Here is an 18,334-nt window from a genome sequence, read left to right on the forward strand (position 1 = left end):
TTAAGGCACATTAATAGAAAACTGGGGGATAAGAACACCCTTTGTCTACTGCTGGAGTGATGATACCACCAGGCGCCAGACTAAGTCTTGTACCTACGTTGTCGGGACTCAGTACAGAACAGATCACTGTGCTTCAAAAATACTTTTACCACAAGTGCAGTTTAATTTGAGATTTTAGATTATGCTTTCATTTCCACGAGTTAAAAAAAGGAATGAAAAATTTTGCGGCTGAGGCGCCAGCACGCGTGCGCATCCTGTCGTCACCTAGTGAGCGAGCCCGGAATTACAGCAGCGTCGGCCTCACCGGCGCGTCCCGTCCCTTCCGTGCGCGTATGGGCGACGCTGGGTTACTTCAGCAGCCGCTTCTTATTCTGAATAACATTTCTGCTACGGCGACGTGAACGCTGATTCACCTTTTTAACGATGAGCAGTCTGTCCACACGCTTCAGCCCGAACGTGTGCCTGAAACACTGTCGCAGCCTGGGCACCCCAGCCCATCTGGGAGACTCAGGGCGCCGCGCCGCCCGCCTCCGTGCCCCGCCAGACGGTGCAGCTGCTGAAAGAAGAGGGGGAAGACGGAGCTAGAGCAGTCGGTCCCTGCGAGCGGCCGCGCCCGCCTGACCGCGGCCTGGACGGCGCTCGCCCTCAAGAGCGCCCTTCAGCCGGGGCCGCATTTCCTCGTTTCCTCCGGGAAATAAACGATTTCGTTAAATGGTGGTCCGCTGACAAGCTCTGGGCCGCTCTCCGCTCTGGTTTACTGGAGGCCGGGCTCCTTGGAACCGCCAGGGCCTGGGCCCGAGGCTGCAGCCACCCGGGGCTGCCACCCGGGCCCGGCGCCTCGTCTAAAAGCCTCCGCACGGGGTCCCCACGGCTGTGTCCGCCCAGCCGTGCTCTCCCAGGAGCGCCGCTCCGGCGGGACAGCGGCCGCATGCCTCTCCGTAGCTGGCCGGAGCGCCGAGACGTGGAGGTGTCAGGCGGCGACGCCGGCCACAGAGCCACCCGGAGACGCGGGCCGGGATCGGGGCGTGTGCACTGGCCTGACCCGGTGACACTTGGGCGCCGCCGGACACGAACGGCGAGGTGGCCTTCCGTTCGCCCTAAACCTGAAGTGAGGCGTAGACGTTCAGCACAGTGGGTGATTCTCAGATGCTCCAAGGTGCCCTCGTCTCCCCGCAGAAGTCCAGGGCTCAGCAGCGCCAGACCCCAAGCCAGGCCTCAGCGTCCCTCGGGCCCCAGGCACCGGGGGTCACTGCCGCCCCGAGAGCGGGCTCTCGGCACACCCTCACCCGCGCGCTCCCGCTGGGCAGGGCGCGGGCAGCGGTGCCAGGAGCCGAGGGGGACGGGCAGGTGCTGCCGGCTCACCACCTGCACCAGCAAGTCCAGTTCGTCGTGAAGAGCTGCTCTGGAAGCTGCCAGAGTCTTTCCATTTTTTTTTCCCTGCTAAACGGGAACGTTTCTTGTCGTCTGTCTGTCTTCGTAACATCCCAGTTAGCGAACTAGTAACGCCTGTCCCAATTTTCATGAGATTGAAAACGTAGACGACGAAAGAGAGAAAAGTACCTTGTGGGGTTTTACGAAGACTCAGTGAGGAGAACACTGCCGCGCGGCCTGCTGTTTGCTGACCCGGGAGACGCAGGGCGCTGTTCACACCAGCCTGGACAGTGCCCACCAGCAGGCGGGACGGTGACCCTGCCGTCTGAGCTCGGGGCTGTTGGGGATTTGTCCTTGTGACCCTGGCAAGACGGCCAGGTGCCCCGGATGGCCTCCTCCCGCCAGAGCCAGCGAGCTCTCCCGGCCCAGCTGTTTTACGGGGCTTATGTTTGTCTACATTTAAGAACTTTACCTCGAGTTTTAGTAAAGAAAATGTTTAAGAGACGCTATTAATAAATTCAGTTTCTGTGTCTGGCAGATGGAGGCAAGACAAAATTCACCAATTAAGGATTTTGTCAGAAAAGAAAGAGTGAGTCCAGGTGAAATACTAGTTGCTACTGAGAAGCTGGAAGAAGAAAGCCCCTCTGCCCTAAGTGCACAACCACAGCCCCTCGGGGAGAGGAAGGCTCTCAGGACCGTGGTTACACACAGAACTCAGAGCCTGGTTTGCTGGGCCATCTGCCGCCCTCACGGCGGTGCCACGTCCCACCTGCCCACGCATTCGTGTTCCCACTTCACGTGCGAGTCTGCAGGTACCTGCGCTCCTGTAACGTGTAAAACAGCGTGCTCCTCCTAACTCTGGGATGCTCTCTGGGTCCCCCGCAGGATTACGTGCTGGCCGTGGACGCGTACCGCTCGGTCGTCCAGTACTACCCCCACCAGGAGCCCCAGCTGCTGAGCTGCATTGGCCGGATCTTCCTCCAGGTGAGCCGCGCGGCTGGCAGGGTGGGCCGGGGGTCGCCTTAGCGTGGATGCGGTAGATTGCAGAAAGAGAACAGGAAGTACATCAAGTCAGACTTCTGTGGCTGTAGAAGGGGTAGTTTTCTTGGTCCTGGCTTGACTGTGCTCTGGGCTTTGACGTGATTAGGAAGCCAATTGCTAGACGTGCATTTTCGTAGATTTTCATCTGGGAAGCGCTGAGATGGATTCCTTGAGAAATTGCCCTGTTGCAGGTAGAAGTGTGTTGACAAAACCGTCAGTAATCTTAAGTGGCTGATAACGTAGCCAAAGCGTGCTTGAATCCACGTGCGTGGACAAAGGAGGTCCCGCTTGGAGCCATGGTCCCGACAGTGCGGGAAGCCGGGACGTACCCGCTTTGCCAGGGATGGCGCTGAAGCCGGGGCGCATTTGGTGCCAGGGTGCCGGGCGCCCGTCCTCGCTCCTGTCCTCCCCACGACGGCAGGCCCACACTCGCAGGCCGAGCGCGGGTGCCTCAGCCCCGCACCCTCAGTCTCAAAGGGTGTCGACCGTAGCACCCGCAGCCTGGGCGGGAGCCTGATGGGGCCGTCCGTGGTGGTCAAAGCAAGGGGGATGGATGTGGGGAGGCGCTGGCCCTGAGCAGGTGCCCTGCTGGGCCATCCTCCTCCGCCGTGTGACCGGCCCACTTTACAGAGGAGCAGACTGAGGCTTCCCGGGGCTCAAGTGACCTGCCTGAGGTCCCAGAGGTCAGGCCCACAGGAGGAATTTGAACAAGGTCACCCAGAGCCCAGGTTCTCTTCACTGATGTTGGTCCTGTCCTCCTGCACCTCCTGGCCACTACACACATGAATGCGTGCACACACGCACCCCACCTCCACCCTGTCCTCCACGCCACGCACAGACGCAAGCGCGCGCACACACACAAGCGCACACACGCCGCTCCCCGGGGGGCATCCAGAGACAACCCAACAGTGAAGGCCGCCTGTGTGTCGTCCAAGTCCCTCCCAGGATGCCCGGGGTCCCTGCCCCAGTCTCTGAAGCTTGACCTTCACTGAGTAACTCATGGATGTCGAAGAACGCGTGTTCTAGCATCTGAAAGACCCGGGTTTCTGTTTGTCATTGGTGCTTACCTAGCCTTGACCCTGGGCTGGCCACCCTCCTGAGCTGCATCCTCTCCTCTGTGCACCAGGGACGCTCGTGGCTGCCTCTTGGGGTCCTTGTGCCGATGAAACGAGACAGCCGTGTAAAGAATGCCGTGCCCGGGATCTCGTGGTGCCCGGTTATTGTCCTGATTCTCATACTGAAAGAATGCTCTGTATCTGCTCTAATTTCTCACTACTCAGGACGATCTCAGAAACTTCATTTGTCTTAATTTGCATAATTTGAGAAATGTATGCTGGAGGTCCATCTAGGAACCTTGAAATATGAAAGCACAGTCTTTCTGTGACAGTCATGGACCTGACGGCCCAGGGGAGGGACCCTGACGGTCAGACTGGGGCTTGATCGGTGCTTCCGTGGAGACGTTTCTGGCCACAGAGGTATTCACATTTGCGCCTCCAATACGTTGGGCTCCCCGGGGAAGTGTCCCCAGATCTCTGCAGTTATCGTTATAAGTGAAATTGGTCTGGGTTTGTGCGTGCGTATGCGTGTGTGTGTGTGTGTGTGAGCGTGCCCTTCTCAAAAGCATTTGGTATCTGTGTTCTATCTTCATAAACATAGCTGCTTGCTTGCTTTCTCTGTCCTCTGGGATATTTTGGACACTCTGGAATTACATGTTCCTGGGAGATTTGAATAACTGACCTCAAAGAGGCCTCAGCCACCCTCCTAGGACTTGCTGGGTAACTTAATACTGTTACTAATGGCTTTAGTGTTCCACGCGTGAGGTTTTTTCTCTCTGTTTCTGGCATCAATTTTGGCAATTTAGAGTGCCAAGAAGATCACCTGTTTGGTCTGTGTATTCACATATGTTTTCGCTTAGAGTTCTGTAAAATATAGTCTTCTTTCATAATTACTTCAATTTCACTTTAACTATAGTTATTTCTCCTTTTACATTTATAATTGTTTACTCATGCTTTCTTTTCCTTGATTAGTTCATCCACTTATTATCTGTTGTTTTCTTCAAATAACTAGTTTGGGTTTGTTTATTTGCTTACTAGATACTTTGCAATATTTTTAATTGCCTTTTTATATTGTTTAATTTTTTACGCTGCCTCTAAGTCTTAGAAAATCAGTAGGATTTTAAATCCTAATTACGTTTTAATAATTATGAAGATGTGGACTTCCCTGGTGGCACGGTGGTTAAGAATCCGCCTGCCAGTACAGGGGACACGGGTTCGAGCCCTGGTCCGGGAAGATCACACACACCACGGAGCAACTAAGCCCGTGCGCCACAAGTACTGAGCCTGCGCTCTGAAGCCCGCGAGCCACAACTACCAGAGCCCGCGTGCCTAGAGCCCGTGCTCTGCAACAAGAGAAGCCACTGCAGTGAGAAGCCTGCGCACCGCCACGAAGAGTAGCCTCGCTTGCCTCAACTAGAGAAAGCCCGTGCACAGCAACAAAGACCCAATGCAGCCAAAAATAAATTAATTCTTTAAAAAAAAAAAAAAGAAATACAAGGATGTGAACTTACCTTCTGATGACCAGAAAAATCAGTAGGTGGCAAAGAAAATTCTAAGATTCCTTCGTTATCTCCCACTAGAAAATAGTTTCAGCGCAAGTCCTGTACCAGCTCCTTGAGGCCGTGTGGTGCAGAGGGCCAGCACGTGGTCTGGGAGTTGGACAGTCCCATTCTGTTATGTTAGCTTTGTGACCTGAGGAAACCGCCCAGCCTTTCTGAGCCTCATCTTTTTAATCCAGAGAGTGAAGAAAGGAGTGGGACCAACAGCACAGCTTGTTAGAAGTTGTGAGCGGTGGGAAGCACTTAGCACAGCACCCAGCAGACATTTAGGCCTTGGTGCACCTTTGTTATCAGCTGGTGAGCGTCAGTATCTCCATCAGTCTGCCCCTGGGCCCTTGGAGGATGCAGGGTGAGTGAGTGCACTGCGGGGAACGCAGATGTTCAGGCCTCTGTGGGGGACCCCGGGTGCTCCCACCGTGTGCGTGAGGGCGGGGCCGGTAGATGCGCGGATGGTGCCACTTTGTTTCCTCCTCCTGGCGGGGTGTTTTTCGGGGCAGCATTGACAACAGAGAGGGGCCGGAGACCGTGAGGGTAGCTTGATGGGCGCTGGCTGAGAACTCCAGATCCCCGGGTTGGCGACGAAGGGCGCTCATTACTCACAGCAGCAGCAGTGCAGCCAGTGTCTCTGTGTCACCAAACACCAGGCCCTGGTTTCCCAGGGTACCGTGAAGGGGCCGGGTGCTGCCTGCAGGGGTCTCACTGTGGAGAGTAACCCAGACCCTTGGTGCTGGGTGGTGGGCATGCCTGCCCTCGGCTGCAGGGAGGTACCGCGGGCTTCCCTGGAAGGAAGGGGAAGGGAACAAGCGCTCCTGGCAGGTGGCTGGAGGACCCCGGGAATCGGGATGGGGGTGAGTGTGCAGAAGAGGGCGCTGACACTGCAGCTGCGATGCTGTCCCCTCGGCAGATGCAGAGACACCTCGTGGTGTGTTGTAACGAGATGCCCTGGAGTCAGCTGCTCCAGAGCTGCTCCTTTAGGCCTGGAACACAGACGCCTTTGTTCTTCCTTCACCCTGGTTGTAAGGTCTTTGTTGTCACAGGGTTTTCATTTTTCCTGTATTTTGCAGTCTAAGCCTTAGATCATTGATCTCCTTCCTCGTGCAGGGGACCCGATTCCCTCTTAAGCCCCCGCCCCCCAGGCTGTGGTCCGCAGCGATGGCAGGACGGGGGAGGGGGTTTAGCCATCAGGACCCCCAGTGGCTCTGGCTTCATTCTAGAGGGAGCTGAGGAGGTCTCCGTAACCGTTTGCTAAGAGCGCGGCCATTTGTTCGCACGATAGAATTCTGTATTATTGGGTCAGAATATGACTGAAATTTGTTAGTTTGATGATCTCTGTCATTTTACTGGTCACAAATAACCCCCCAATAATTGCTTGGGAGACTGTAATATTATACCAAAAGGTAAATGTTGTACTTTTTTAGTCATTCTTTTTTTTTTCTTTTTTTTTTTAACGATAATATCAAGTTTAATTTGCCAAATATACAAGTTGGACTTGTGGAGCATGTTTTGCCTGGGTGCTACAAGGCAGAGGTTTCTTGAAATGATCCACGGGCAGGTTTAAGAACGGGCCCGGGGCCTGGCCGGAGTCGGGAGGTATTTTTAGTTTTCATAATGCTATGCCAGGATTCCTTTTGAAGGGTACAAATTAAAAACTGTAAGAGACTTGTTAACATGCAGGTGTATTAACCACTCACTTTCTGACATAGAGATAGATGTTGACGTCCTGCTGTATCCTAAATGGCTCTTACTTTTTTTTGGTAACAAAAAGTGATCATCAGTAAATGGTTATACCAGAGTTTTACCCTGCCTGATACATAACATGAGGAAACTGTGTATGTGGGTTTAGATTTAACATTTGTCAGCTGAACTGACTACATAATTTTGTCAAAGCAGATTGGAGACATAAAGACAGCTGAAAAGTACTTTCAAGACGTAGAGAAAGTAACACAGAAACTGGATGGACTGCAGGGTAAAATAATGGTTTTAATGAACAGGTATGTATTTTTCCTTCCAGTTTTACTGAGATATAATTAACTTACAGCCGGTGTAAGTGTAAGGTGTGCAGCATGGTGATCTATCTGATTTCCATACTGACATCATGGAGTGAGGACCACAGTAAGTTCCCTGAACATCCATCATCTCACATGTAACGTACGGCCGTGTTAACTATGATCATCGTGTTGCACACTGCATCCCTAGTACTTATTTATAACTGGAAGTTTGTACCTTTTGACCACCTTCATCTAATCCCCCCTCCCCCCTCCCCTCCACGGGCAACCACAAATCTGATCTTTTTCTGTTTGTTTGAAGTATAATTGCCTTGCAACACTGTGTTAGTTTCTGTTATACAACATAGGGACTTGATATTTCTATAGCTTTCAACCTATCACCACCATTAGTCTAATTATGACATGTCTCCACACACAGTTCTCACATTATCACTGACTGCATTCCTCACACTGTGCATTTCAGACCCGTGACATGTTTATTTTGCACCTGAAGTTTGTCCCTCTATATCCCCCTCCCTTAATCACCTGTTTCTGTCCTCCCCTCACCCACCCCACTTCTGGCAACCACCTGTTTGTTCTCTGTGTCTGTAACTCTGTTTCTGTTCTGTGTTTGTTCGTTTTTAGATTCCACATATAAGTGAAATCGTACAGTATTTGTTTTTCTCTGACTTATTTCACTTAGCATAATGCCCTCTAGGTCCATCCATGTTGTCACAAATGGTAAGATTTCATTCTTTTTTATGGCCAAGTAATATTCCATGCACTGCACGCACACCCCTTTATCCATTCATCTGTTGATGGACACTTAGATTGCTTTCTGTATCTTGGCAATTGTAAATAATGCTGCAGTGAACGTAGGGGTGCATGTATTTTTTTCTAATTAGTGTTTTTATTTTCTTTGGATAAATACCCAGGAGTGGAATTGCTGGCTCATACGGCAGCTCTATTTTTAGTTTTTTGAGGATCCTCCATACTGTTCTCCACAGCGGCTGCACCAGTTTACATTCCCACCAACAGGGCACAAGGGTCCCCTTTCTCCACAGCCTCACCACCACTTGTTACTTGTTGTCGTTTTGATAACAGCCATTCTGTCAGGTGTGAGGTGATATCTTATTGTGGTTTTCATTTGCATTTCCCCGATGATTAGTGACATTGCGCATCTTTCCATGTGTCTGGCCATCTGTATGTCTTCCTTGGAAAATTGTGTATTCAGGTCCTCTGCCCATTTTTTAATCAGGTATTTTTGATGTTGAGTTGTTTGAGTTCTTTGCCTGTTAACCCCTATTTGATATATATCAGTTGCAAATATCTTCTCCCATTCGGCTGGCTGCCCTTTCATTTTGTTGAGTTTCCTTCACGTGCAAAAGCTTCTTGGTTTGATGTAGTCCTGGCTGTTTGTTTGCTTTTGTTTCTCTTGCTTGAGGAGACAGATCCAAAAAACTATTGCTAAGACTGATGTCAAAGAATACTGCCTGTATTTTCCTCTAGAAGTTGTATGGTTTCACGTCTTACATTTAAGTTTTAAATTCATTTTGAATTTACTTTGGTATGAGTTAGGAGTCTAGTCTGATTCTCTTGCATGTAGCTGTCCTGTTTATCCAACACCATTTATTGAAGAGTCTTTGCCTCATTGTATATTCTTGCCTCCTTTGTCACAGATTAATCGACCATGTAAGTAGGGGTTTATTCAGGTCTTCTGCCCAGTTTTTAATCTTTTTTTATGTTGAACTGAATGAGCTGTTTATTTTTTTTAGTATTTATTTATTTATTTGGCTGCATTGGGTCTTGGTTGTTGTGGCATACGGGATCTTCGTTGCAGCAAGTGGGCTCTTCGTTGCAATGCACGGGCTCTCTAGTTGAGGCATCCCGTGGCATGTGAGATCTTAGTTCCCCAACCAGGGATCGAACCCGCATCCCCTGCATTGGAAGGCGGATTCTTAACCACTGGACCACCAGGGAAGTCCCTGAATGAGCTGTTTATATATGTTGGATATTAACTCCTTATAGGTCATATCACTTGCAAATATTTTCTCCCACTCAGTAGGCTGCCTTTTCATTTTATCGATGGTTTCCTTTGCTATACAAAAGCTTTTAAGTTTAATTAGGTCCCATTTGTTTATTTTTGCTTTTATTTTCTTTGCTTTAGGAGATGGATCCAAAAAAAATATTGCTACTATTTATGTCACAGAGTGTACTGCCTACGATTTCCTCTAGTTTTTTGGTTTCTGGTCTTATATTTAGGTTTTTAATCCATTTTGAGTTTACTTATTTTTTTGTATGGCATGAAGGGATGTTGTAATTGCATTCTTTTTTGGGGGGGGGGCGCCTGAGGCCATGCCACAGGGCTTGCAGGATCTTAGTTCCCTGATCAGGGGTCGAACCTGGGCCCCAGCAGTGAAAGAGCCGAGTCCTAACCACTGGACTGCCAGGGAATTCCCTCTAATTTCATTCTTTTACATGAGGCTGTCCAGTCTTCCCAACACCACTTGCTGAAGAGACTTTTCTCTGCTGTATATTCTTGCCTCCTTTGTCATAGATTAGTCGACCATAGGTGCGTGGGTTTGCCTCTGGGCTTTCTAACCTGTTCCATTGACCTATGTCAGTTTTTGTGCCAGTACCATACTGTTTTGATCTTTGTAGATTTGTAGTATAGTCGGAAGTCAGAAAGCGTGATTCCTCCAGCTCCAGTTTTCTTTCTCAAGATAGTTTTGGCTATTCGGGGTCTTTTGTGTTTCCCTACAAATTAAAAATTTTTTTGTCCCAGTTCTGTGAAAAATGCCATCAGTATTTTGATAGGGATTGAATTAAACTAACAGACGTCAGACCCAGTGCAGTTTGCTCCCCAGAATGCCCTGTCCCCTGCCACATCTGGAAAGCACTGACACCACCTGGCTCGGGTGACGCCTGAGGGGCCAATGCTGCCTGGTCCTCCCTGTGGGGTTCCAGTTCTGGGAGCTGCCCCGTCAAGTGCTGCTGCCACGCACCTGCCCGCATCCTGACTTTCCTGGTTAATCCTCTGTGTGTTGCTTATTTCCAGAGCTTTCCTTCACCTCGGTCAGAACAACTTTGCAGAAGCCCACCGATGCTTCACAGAGATTCTAAGGATTGACCCAGCAAATGCGGTGGTAAGACACCCGAGCAGAGGCGGCTCCCCCCACCCCGTGCCCCCCGCCCCTCCCAACAAGTCTGCCGGCATCAGGCACTCTCATGGGGGCCAGGGAGGTCCTCGGGCCCTGTGAGGCCGCATCCAGTCCCGCGTGTCCCCCTCCAGGCCAACAACAACGCGGCCGTGTGCCTGCTCTACCTGGGCCGACTCAAGGACTCGCTGCGGCAGCTGGAGGCCATGACCCAGCAGGACCCGCGGCACTGCTTGCACGAGAGCGCACTCTTCAACCTGACCACCATGTACGAGCTGGAGTCGTCCCGGAGTCTGCAGAAGAAGCAGGCTCTGCTCGAGGCCGTGGCCAGCAAGGAGGGGGACTGCTTCAACACACAGTGCCTCAAGCTGGCCTAGTTCCCACCTGACGCCCGAGCCGACAAACCCCGCCCCGGCGTCTGCGAGCCGGCCTTCTCCATCCAGCCGAGGCCCAGGCCGCTCCGGCCATTTGCACGTGCGGGGTGAACATAACCCAAGGGAGGGAGGGGGTCCAGGGCGCCTCGGCCCCTCCTGTGCATTCCTGGAAGCTGACCTGCTTCGTGTGCTAAGCTGAGCCACGTAACACAAACCGTTCTCGCTCCGAGCCTGAATGTTCTAGAGGATTCACAGGTAGATAGATAAGGGGGAAGAGAGACCATTCGTCCCCGCCGGCGGCCCAAAGCGAACCGCGTCCACTCAGCTCCTTTCCCAGCCCGTGCTGCTCACCTCGGGCGGCCTGGTGAAGGGTGAAGGAACCCGTCCTTCCTCCTCCTGCATTTGCACATCAGAGGGAGCGGGGGCGGGGACGCCTGGGGGTGGGTTCCGGAGAACTCGGGGCGCTACTGCACAGAACGAGGGCGGGCCTCACAGCGCGGACACTGTCCTCTCAGGTCTGAGGGTCAGGGCGTCTGCGGTCCTGTTTACACGGTCACTCCTGCTTTCAAAGTCTCTGAAGTACCTGAGTGCTTCTTCACTAAAGAACTCTGGCCAGGGTCCTTTAAATATCCAGCTATTCTAATACACTTTAAAATGGAATTCACTTTAAAGACTCTGAGATAAACACCTATTGCGTAGAGCAGAGCGAAGCTGTATTTCTGGTCATTTTTGTAACATAAAGTAAAAATACAAGTGCAGCGTCTACTGGGCAGATGGTCCCAATGCAATTGTTGAAGTACAGCTTCATTACACATTAAAATAGGAGAAAAAGATGAGACCACCAAGAGGACTGTGGGATGCCAAGGAGGTTCTAAAATCGTCTCTTTTCAAGAAGAAAAATCAGAACTCCTTATGTTTCAAAAGCCCCAAAATACCCCATTTTAGTTTCTTCACCTTGAGGGTTTTCCTTCAAATCTGGCGGCGGGTGCGGGGGGGAGAGGTGCTGGTATACAAGGCTCGGCCTCCACCTCGAACCTGCGCAGGGCGGGAGGCGTCCGCTTGGATCCCCTCGGATTCCGGAACCGTCCTTCCCGGGTCCGCTGTGTACAGAGCAGGTAACACTGCACAGGCTCCCGGGGGCAGAGGCCAAGCCAGTCAGAAACCGGACTCCAGGTTCCCCAGTAAATCAGTATTTGCATCCTGGACGCACCCTCCCCGACCCCCATTCCCTCCAGGGGCGTCGAGACAGGCAGGGAGAGCACTAAACCCCTGCCGTCCGGGGCTCGCTGAGGCTCCGCACGTTTGCAGATCCTCAGAGGCAGCGAGGGAAGCGTGCCCCGGGTGTCTGTAAGGTCTGGGGTAACAGCTGTACCTTATGTAGTTCGCACTCCGTTTTCCCTCCGCCCATCACAGACTCCTGGGAAGCGCCCAGAAAGCTCTTCCCGCACAGGCTCCCCAAAACTCACAGTTTGAAGCCCTCACCCCAGCGTGACCGTCTGTGGAGACGGGCCTTCGAGGAGGTGACACAGGTGAGGTGAAGTCACAGGGTGGGGAGGAGAGGCCACGTGCGGACTCGGCCATGGAGCGAGGCCTGGGAGCGGCCAGCCCTGTGGCACCTGGAGCTCGGACGTCCAGGCCCCAGAGCCGCTGTTGGTGGCATCTGTCACAGCAGTGAGCTGGCAAGACACCCACTCCCCTCCCTGCGGTCCCTGCGCCAATGCTGTGGGCAGCCCGCGGGGGAGCAGGGCCCCTGCCACCGCTCGCCTCCGCCCTTCCATGACCTGTGTCCTGGACGGCGCGGGGCGGCCTGTCCGCTGTGGCACCCTCGGGCCTGGGACGGCGCCTGCAGCCGGTGAGCCCAGGAGTGACTGAGCCAGCACAAGCCAGTCTGAGCCAGTCCGAGACGGGGCCAGCCCCCCCACCCCCAGCCAAATGCTCACCAGGCGGGAGACCTGACAGTCCATGAACCTCATCGGGATGCACACCCAGACCTGGCTCGTAGGAGCAGAAAGAGATGAGCTTTTCTGGAAAAGAAGTTTGCAACTGAGTCAAAATTTTACAGTAGGGGAGTGGTTTCACTAATTGCCCCATATTCCTAAGACGCGTTTACGCAAGACCATGTTTAAAAAGTTAATGACATGGAAAAGTACTCAAAAGAAATGTATATTTACATAATACGTGCATATGTTAACGGAAGGAACTGAAAAGTAATACTAGATGTTAAATCGGTCACAGCAAAAGGATGAGCACAATGGCATTTTTATTTGCCCTTCTGTGACTCTGAACCTCACATTTTTCCACATTGTGTGTGTGTGTGTGTGTTGTTTTTATAACCAGAGGGGAAAAAATCATCAAAATTGGTAAATGTTTTGCCTTTAAAAAATAAAAAGTGATTTAAAAATTATAGTGATAGTGTGACATGCTCTATAATTGAACAGTATATACAGCGATTAAAAGGAATGGTCCGGACATGTATTCACGTGGACATATCCCAAACCTGCTCAAATAATCAAGATTAGGATTGTATATACAATGAAATGCCATTTATTTTTAAAATACAAACATTGTTTGTAGGTACACGTCTGCAGAACTGGAGAAAAACAGGTGCAGGGACCACGTGGCTCAGTGAGTGTCCCAGGGGAGCGAGGAAGGGGCTGGGGGATGGTCCTGGGAGACTCACCGGTGTCGGCAGAGCGCCAGGCCTTTTTTTAGAATGGTGGTTTTTTAATGTCATCCTTTATGCTTTCTCTCGATTTCTGGAAATACAAAGTAATTGACACCTGGTTGCAGATGGTTCCCACTGCTGCCATGAAAGGCCAGCCGGTCCCTGCGGGTCGGGTGTCATGACACAGGGACACTCAGACAACCTCGTCATCCTGGGGCCTCAGCGGCCCACGGGGAACAGCGCTAGTGCCCTGGGAGGGGCGAGGCCTGGCCTGGCAGTGGGAGCCGCAGTGCAGGGCTTTCCAGGCTCCACAACCCTCAGGGCCCGGGGAGGAGAGAGCACACAGGAGCGAGGGGAGCAGAGTGAGGAGGGTCGCTTCACCAACAGCCTTGGCGGGAGCGCTGATGCTGCTGGACCGCAGGCGCCCGAGACCCACGGCCCACAAGGGTGTGCGGCACCCTTCGCGATCACGGAAAGCAAAGCCAAACCAAAAACCGGGACACAGCGTTAAGTGTCGCCCCGTCCAGAATGCAAATACTTCAACCCATACCGTATACTCGAGCCACAGAGAAAACGTCAGTCATTCCTTCCACGTGCTGATGCTAACAAGATGTGTCGTCCAGGAAAGCAGTGCTGGGGCCACACCCAAGGTCTGCAGTGCATTTTCCAGGGGCGTGGCTGGGGCCCATCGCGGGAAGGGGGCTTCACACGCTGCCTCGGAATTGTTCGGGTTAGCGACGCGTGTATTCATGTACTGTGACACTCACCTGCATGTGCACATGCACACACACGCACACACAGGACAGGCCGTGCAGGACGATTCCCTCAAATAGACCTGTGGAGCCCGGGACGGTCCCTCCGTCCCCGTGAGGCTCGCCCAGGGCCGGAGCGGCCACTCGCCCTGGACCCCACGCAGCGCACGCTGCCAGCTGCGCGTGAGGACCAGGCCCGGCCGGCACGGAGCTGGGCTGCGGCCCCGAGACCCCGGCCGCCACCTGGGGGAGAGGGCCGCTCATTCAGCGAGGTCCGCTGGGCCACCAGCGCTGTGATCCGGTGCAGCTTCCACGGCCTTGGGTCCCCTCGCCTGGTCCTCACGGCCAACCCCAGGCACTCCCAACAGCGGGGCATCTGGCGGGTGCCGGGCAAGGTGGGAGAAGGCGCGAGAGAGACTCGCTTCAGCCAGGAAGACGACGAAACAGCCCACGGAGGACGCCCCCTCGAGACGGCGCCGATGTGGCCAGCAGACAACACAGGCGCCCAGGGTGACTGCGATGCCAGGTGGCCACGTGCGACCAGACAGCAGGGTGGACTCCGGCCACCAGTCAGGAGCCTTCAACTAAGGATCCCTCCGGGAGGATGTGACCCGGGTGCACCCATGCGGGGGGGGCCGGGGACCAGCGGAGCCGGGGGACAGCGACAGGGGCACCGACAGACACGTTCCTGGGGCAGGACCGGCAGGGCTGGCGGCGACGGGGAAAGGGTTTTGGTTTCAGAGACGGGCGCCGTCCACCAGGACGACAACCTGGGACACCTGCGAGCAGCGGGGACGGTGCCCAGGGCTCCATCCTGGCCCACGGGTGTGCCGGGTCCTCCCCACACCCAGCACCGGGGAGACGCCGGCCTGGGGCCAGCCCTTGCTCACCGCCTGCACGACCTGGGTGGAAAGCTGAACCCTCCCAGCCCCGGGGTCTCATCTGAAAGACTGGGTTAGTTTCCCAAAGCTGCCGCAGCAAATCACCACGGACGGGGCAGCTGGACACCACCCGTGTCCCCCATCTCACGTGCAGGCCAGCGGTGCGCACCCCTGTGAGCGTCTGTGAGCCCGGCGTCTGTGAGCCCGGCTCCTCTGGGGGCTCCGGCTGCAGCCCCCTCCTCGGTCCTCAGGGGTCCTCACACGTCTGCCTCCGTGGCTGCTCTTCTTGTAAGGGCCCCAGGCCTCGGTTCAGGGCCCGCCCTCACCCAGGAGGACCTCACCGAGAGCCCTGTCCAATCACATCTGCAAAGGCCCTATTTCCAAATAAAGTCACGCTCTGAGCTCCCAGCTGACGTGAATTTTCGGTGGTTCGTATCCAGCCCACGACCCCTGCTGGTAGCACTCTCGGGAGGATTAAAGCGGATTTGTTAGATACCCGGGAACAAACCACCTGCCGTGCTTCTGGGTCCGCGCGGGCAGCCCCTCTGCCTTACACCCTCTACAGCCCCCAGGGAGTGTGGCTCTGCCAGCGTGTCCTTGTGTGCCCCCTCCGTGCCCCTCAGGGGCCATCGATAACGTCGGGGCACCCCACGTCCTGCCTCACCTGACAGCCATCAGGGTTAATTAACGATGGGGCGGGCCCGAAAACATGGGTGCAAAAGCAAATCGCATTGATTTCATTGTATCCTTTGCTCGGCTCCTGTATCACTCAGATGAGATCCCCTTCGGGTTTTAGAACTGGGGATTTCTTGGAAGAGTTTGTGCAAAACAAACACAAGCATCTTAAACCTGGAAAATAAAAGGCATTAAAATACAATAACAAGACGAAGACAAAGGAGGGGGCCTGAGCAGAGGGCTTCTTTCCTTGGAAAATCAGACCTCATTCCACAACAGGTCGCTGTGCACACAGGCCCAGGGTGCGGAGCTGCAGGACGAGCCAGCCCCAGACCCACCGACCTGGGTGCCCTCCTCCCATCAGGACCCTGGCCGCTACCGCATTTCAGAGGGTGCTCTGAAAAATAACGACTTCCTAAGGCAGAGACCTGAGAACACCTGGGAACTCAGAGAAGCAGCACCTGCTCCCTGGGAAGCTGCCGAAGGTTCTCCCAAAGCAGCAGGGCGCGGCTACGCCAACAAGCGGCCCCAGCCCCCCAGGCTCCTCCCCTGCCTCCAGAAGGGCCCCTCCCGCCCCAGGGCCCCCAAGCACACGGGGAGGATGCACGCTGGGAGCTGCAGCACCCTTGTCCGGGGCTGGGGTGCGCGCGCGCCCACGCTCAAACATCTTTGGAGTCAGAGTTCCCATCTTCGTCAGCAGGATTAGGGCTGTGCGATTCAGTCCCGGTGCTGAGCTGCCTGGCGGCCTCGGCAGCCAGGGGAGCCCCCTCGGTCAGCGGAGGGCTCTCCACCGCTCCTGGATGCCGGAGGCCGGTGTTCTGCGCCAACACGAGGAGCCTGACTTCATTTTCCAAGGGAAAGCTCTTCAGCTTCCGCTGTCAGTGTGCCATGGACCGGGCGGCCGCAGTGGGGTGGCGTCAGGAGGGGCCCACGAGGGGTCGGTGCCGCAGACCCCAGGGCTGGCTCTCCCTCTGCGCCAGGAAGGGGCCCCCCAGAACCCGACCTGCCGGCCCCCGCTCCTGGTCTGCAGCCCCTGAGCTGCGGGAACTCGGGGCCTGTGCTGCGTCCCGCGCTGGTGGCGGGGACGGACGGAGACACAGGGCTCGGCCCGCGTCAGGCGGCTCCGGAGCGGCTGTTCCCCGCGGCAAGGCTTGCGGCAGCCCTCACTTCTGAGGAGCTGCAACCCGCAAAGTAAGCGTGAACCCTGCTCTGATCCGCCTCCAGGGGCTGCCGCCCTCGCCCGCGGGCTGCCGGGGAGGTGTGTTAGAGCCCAGGGAGACGGGCTCCCTCCTCAAGCGACATAGGCCGCGGTTCCTCGCCCTGGCGTGGAGCCCGAGCGGCTCCGCCCCACATCCGGGAACCGCGCGGCTCCTTCCGCACGTGGGAGACGCCCGCCGCCTCTCCTCTGAGCTCCCGACCCAGAACGCCAGCCCCGGGAAGCGTGCGGCGGGAGCTGGGCAGAGACCCACCCCTCCCGGGCAGTGGGCTGCGAGCAGCGAGGCCCCAAACCCGTCTGCACCGAGTTCCCCGGCGGGGCTGACCTGCGGGACTGAGGGTCAGGCACCTGCCCGTCACCCGGATGCACTCCCGCCAGCCCTGCGAGGCCTGAGCTCCAGGGAGCAGCACAGGATCAGGGTCCGCGGTGGGACGAGGCCCATCACCTGGGCTAAGCCTCGTTAGCAGCAGGCGTCAGCCCTCCCCTCAGCACCCGCCCACCAGCCTCCACGTGACCCCCCGCCAGCCGCGGGCACCACCTCCTCCTGTCCTGCTCGCGTGTCTGAGCTCTGGCTCTGCCTGCAGGGTCGGGGGGCTCTGCCTGCAGGGTGGGGGGCTCTGCTCCTGACTTCCGGCCAATCAGCCCGCACCACCACCTGCTGCGGCTGGGCACCGCCCCCGCTCGCGTTCCTACCAGTCACCCCGTCAGTACCTCCTTAAAGAGACTGACTCCACCTCCACTCAGGATGACCCCTCCCAAGGAAACTGAAAAGCCGTCTGGGGCTTACCAGCAATTTGGTCCGAACGAACGCGTCCTCGCAGTTCACTAAGGACTGCCACCAGCTTCCGGGTGTGAACGTCTGGTTTTCCTGAGCCTGGTGGGAACCGGAGGGTGGGGGGTGAGAGGCGGCCGGTGAGCAGCCCCCGTAAGGGCGTCGGCCGAGTGGCAGGGAAGCCACACTAGACAGACAGGAGGCTGCACCCGGGCTTCGCACATGCGACTGCCTCGTTCTGGCAAGATCGGCATCCGACACTTCCATATTTTAAAGCGCTGCTTTGGTGGAAGAATTCAACCTAGCAGCCGTGTTTTCTCAACCAAAACACTTACGACACGGGGCCCGGGGACAAGACACGAGAAACAGGGACCCAGAAAGCAAACCGAGAGAGACGTGGGGTGGCTGCGCCCCAAGCCCCCCGCAGCCCTTCCTGCTTCACCCCGGTTCCAGTCCTGACGAGACCACCACACTCCCTTCTGTTAGAGACCGACTTAGGAGTCTTAATGTTGAGAGTTCAGACGAGTAGCTTACTGTGTTCTTTGTAGACAAATTATCAACTGTATATGGACAAAACTAAAAACGTAACCAGTAATCTATAATTTTACTATCCAGAGAAAGCTACTGAGAATATTTTTTTGGGTGTAATGTATGTATATTGTTACCGAAAAGAGACTGCATTTTTTCTCTCAATAGATTATAAATAGCTTACATTTCAAAACGTATACAGTAATATCATTGGTACGTGAGTGAACACAGATGAAAGTAAATATAGGGAAATTCGCTGTAATATACTTACAACTTCTCTGTGGGTGTGGACGGAACGAGTA

The 18,334-nt window shown here is 54.8% G+C and overlaps 1 protein-coding gene across 1 annotated transcript in view; it reads left to right on the forward strand.

Annotated features, from left to right (window-relative positions):
- Positions 1–10,554, forward strand: part of TRAPPC12 (trafficking protein particle complex subunit 12) — a 62,047-nt gene extending 51,493 nt beyond the window's left edge. The window contains exons 9-12 of the mRNA XM_082671976.1: positions 2,257–2,355; positions 6,917–7,017; positions 10,070–10,157; positions 10,304–10,554. Coding sequence (XP_082528102.1) covers positions 2,257–2,355; positions 6,917–7,017; positions 10,070–10,157; positions 10,304–10,546 — 531 coding nt within the window. The 3' untranslated portion in view covers positions 10,547–10,554. The remainder of the gene's footprint in view (positions 1–2,256; positions 2,356–6,916; positions 7,018–10,069; positions 10,158–10,303) is intronic.
- The last annotated feature ends 7,780 nt before the right edge of the window (positions 10,555–18,334 follow it).

The sequence above is a fragment of the Grampus griseus genome (genome assembly GCF_964374135.1).
Source record: "Grampus griseus genome assembly, chromosome: 15".
NCBI lineage: Eukaryota > Metazoa > Chordata > Mammalia > Artiodactyla > Delphinidae > Grampus > Grampus griseus.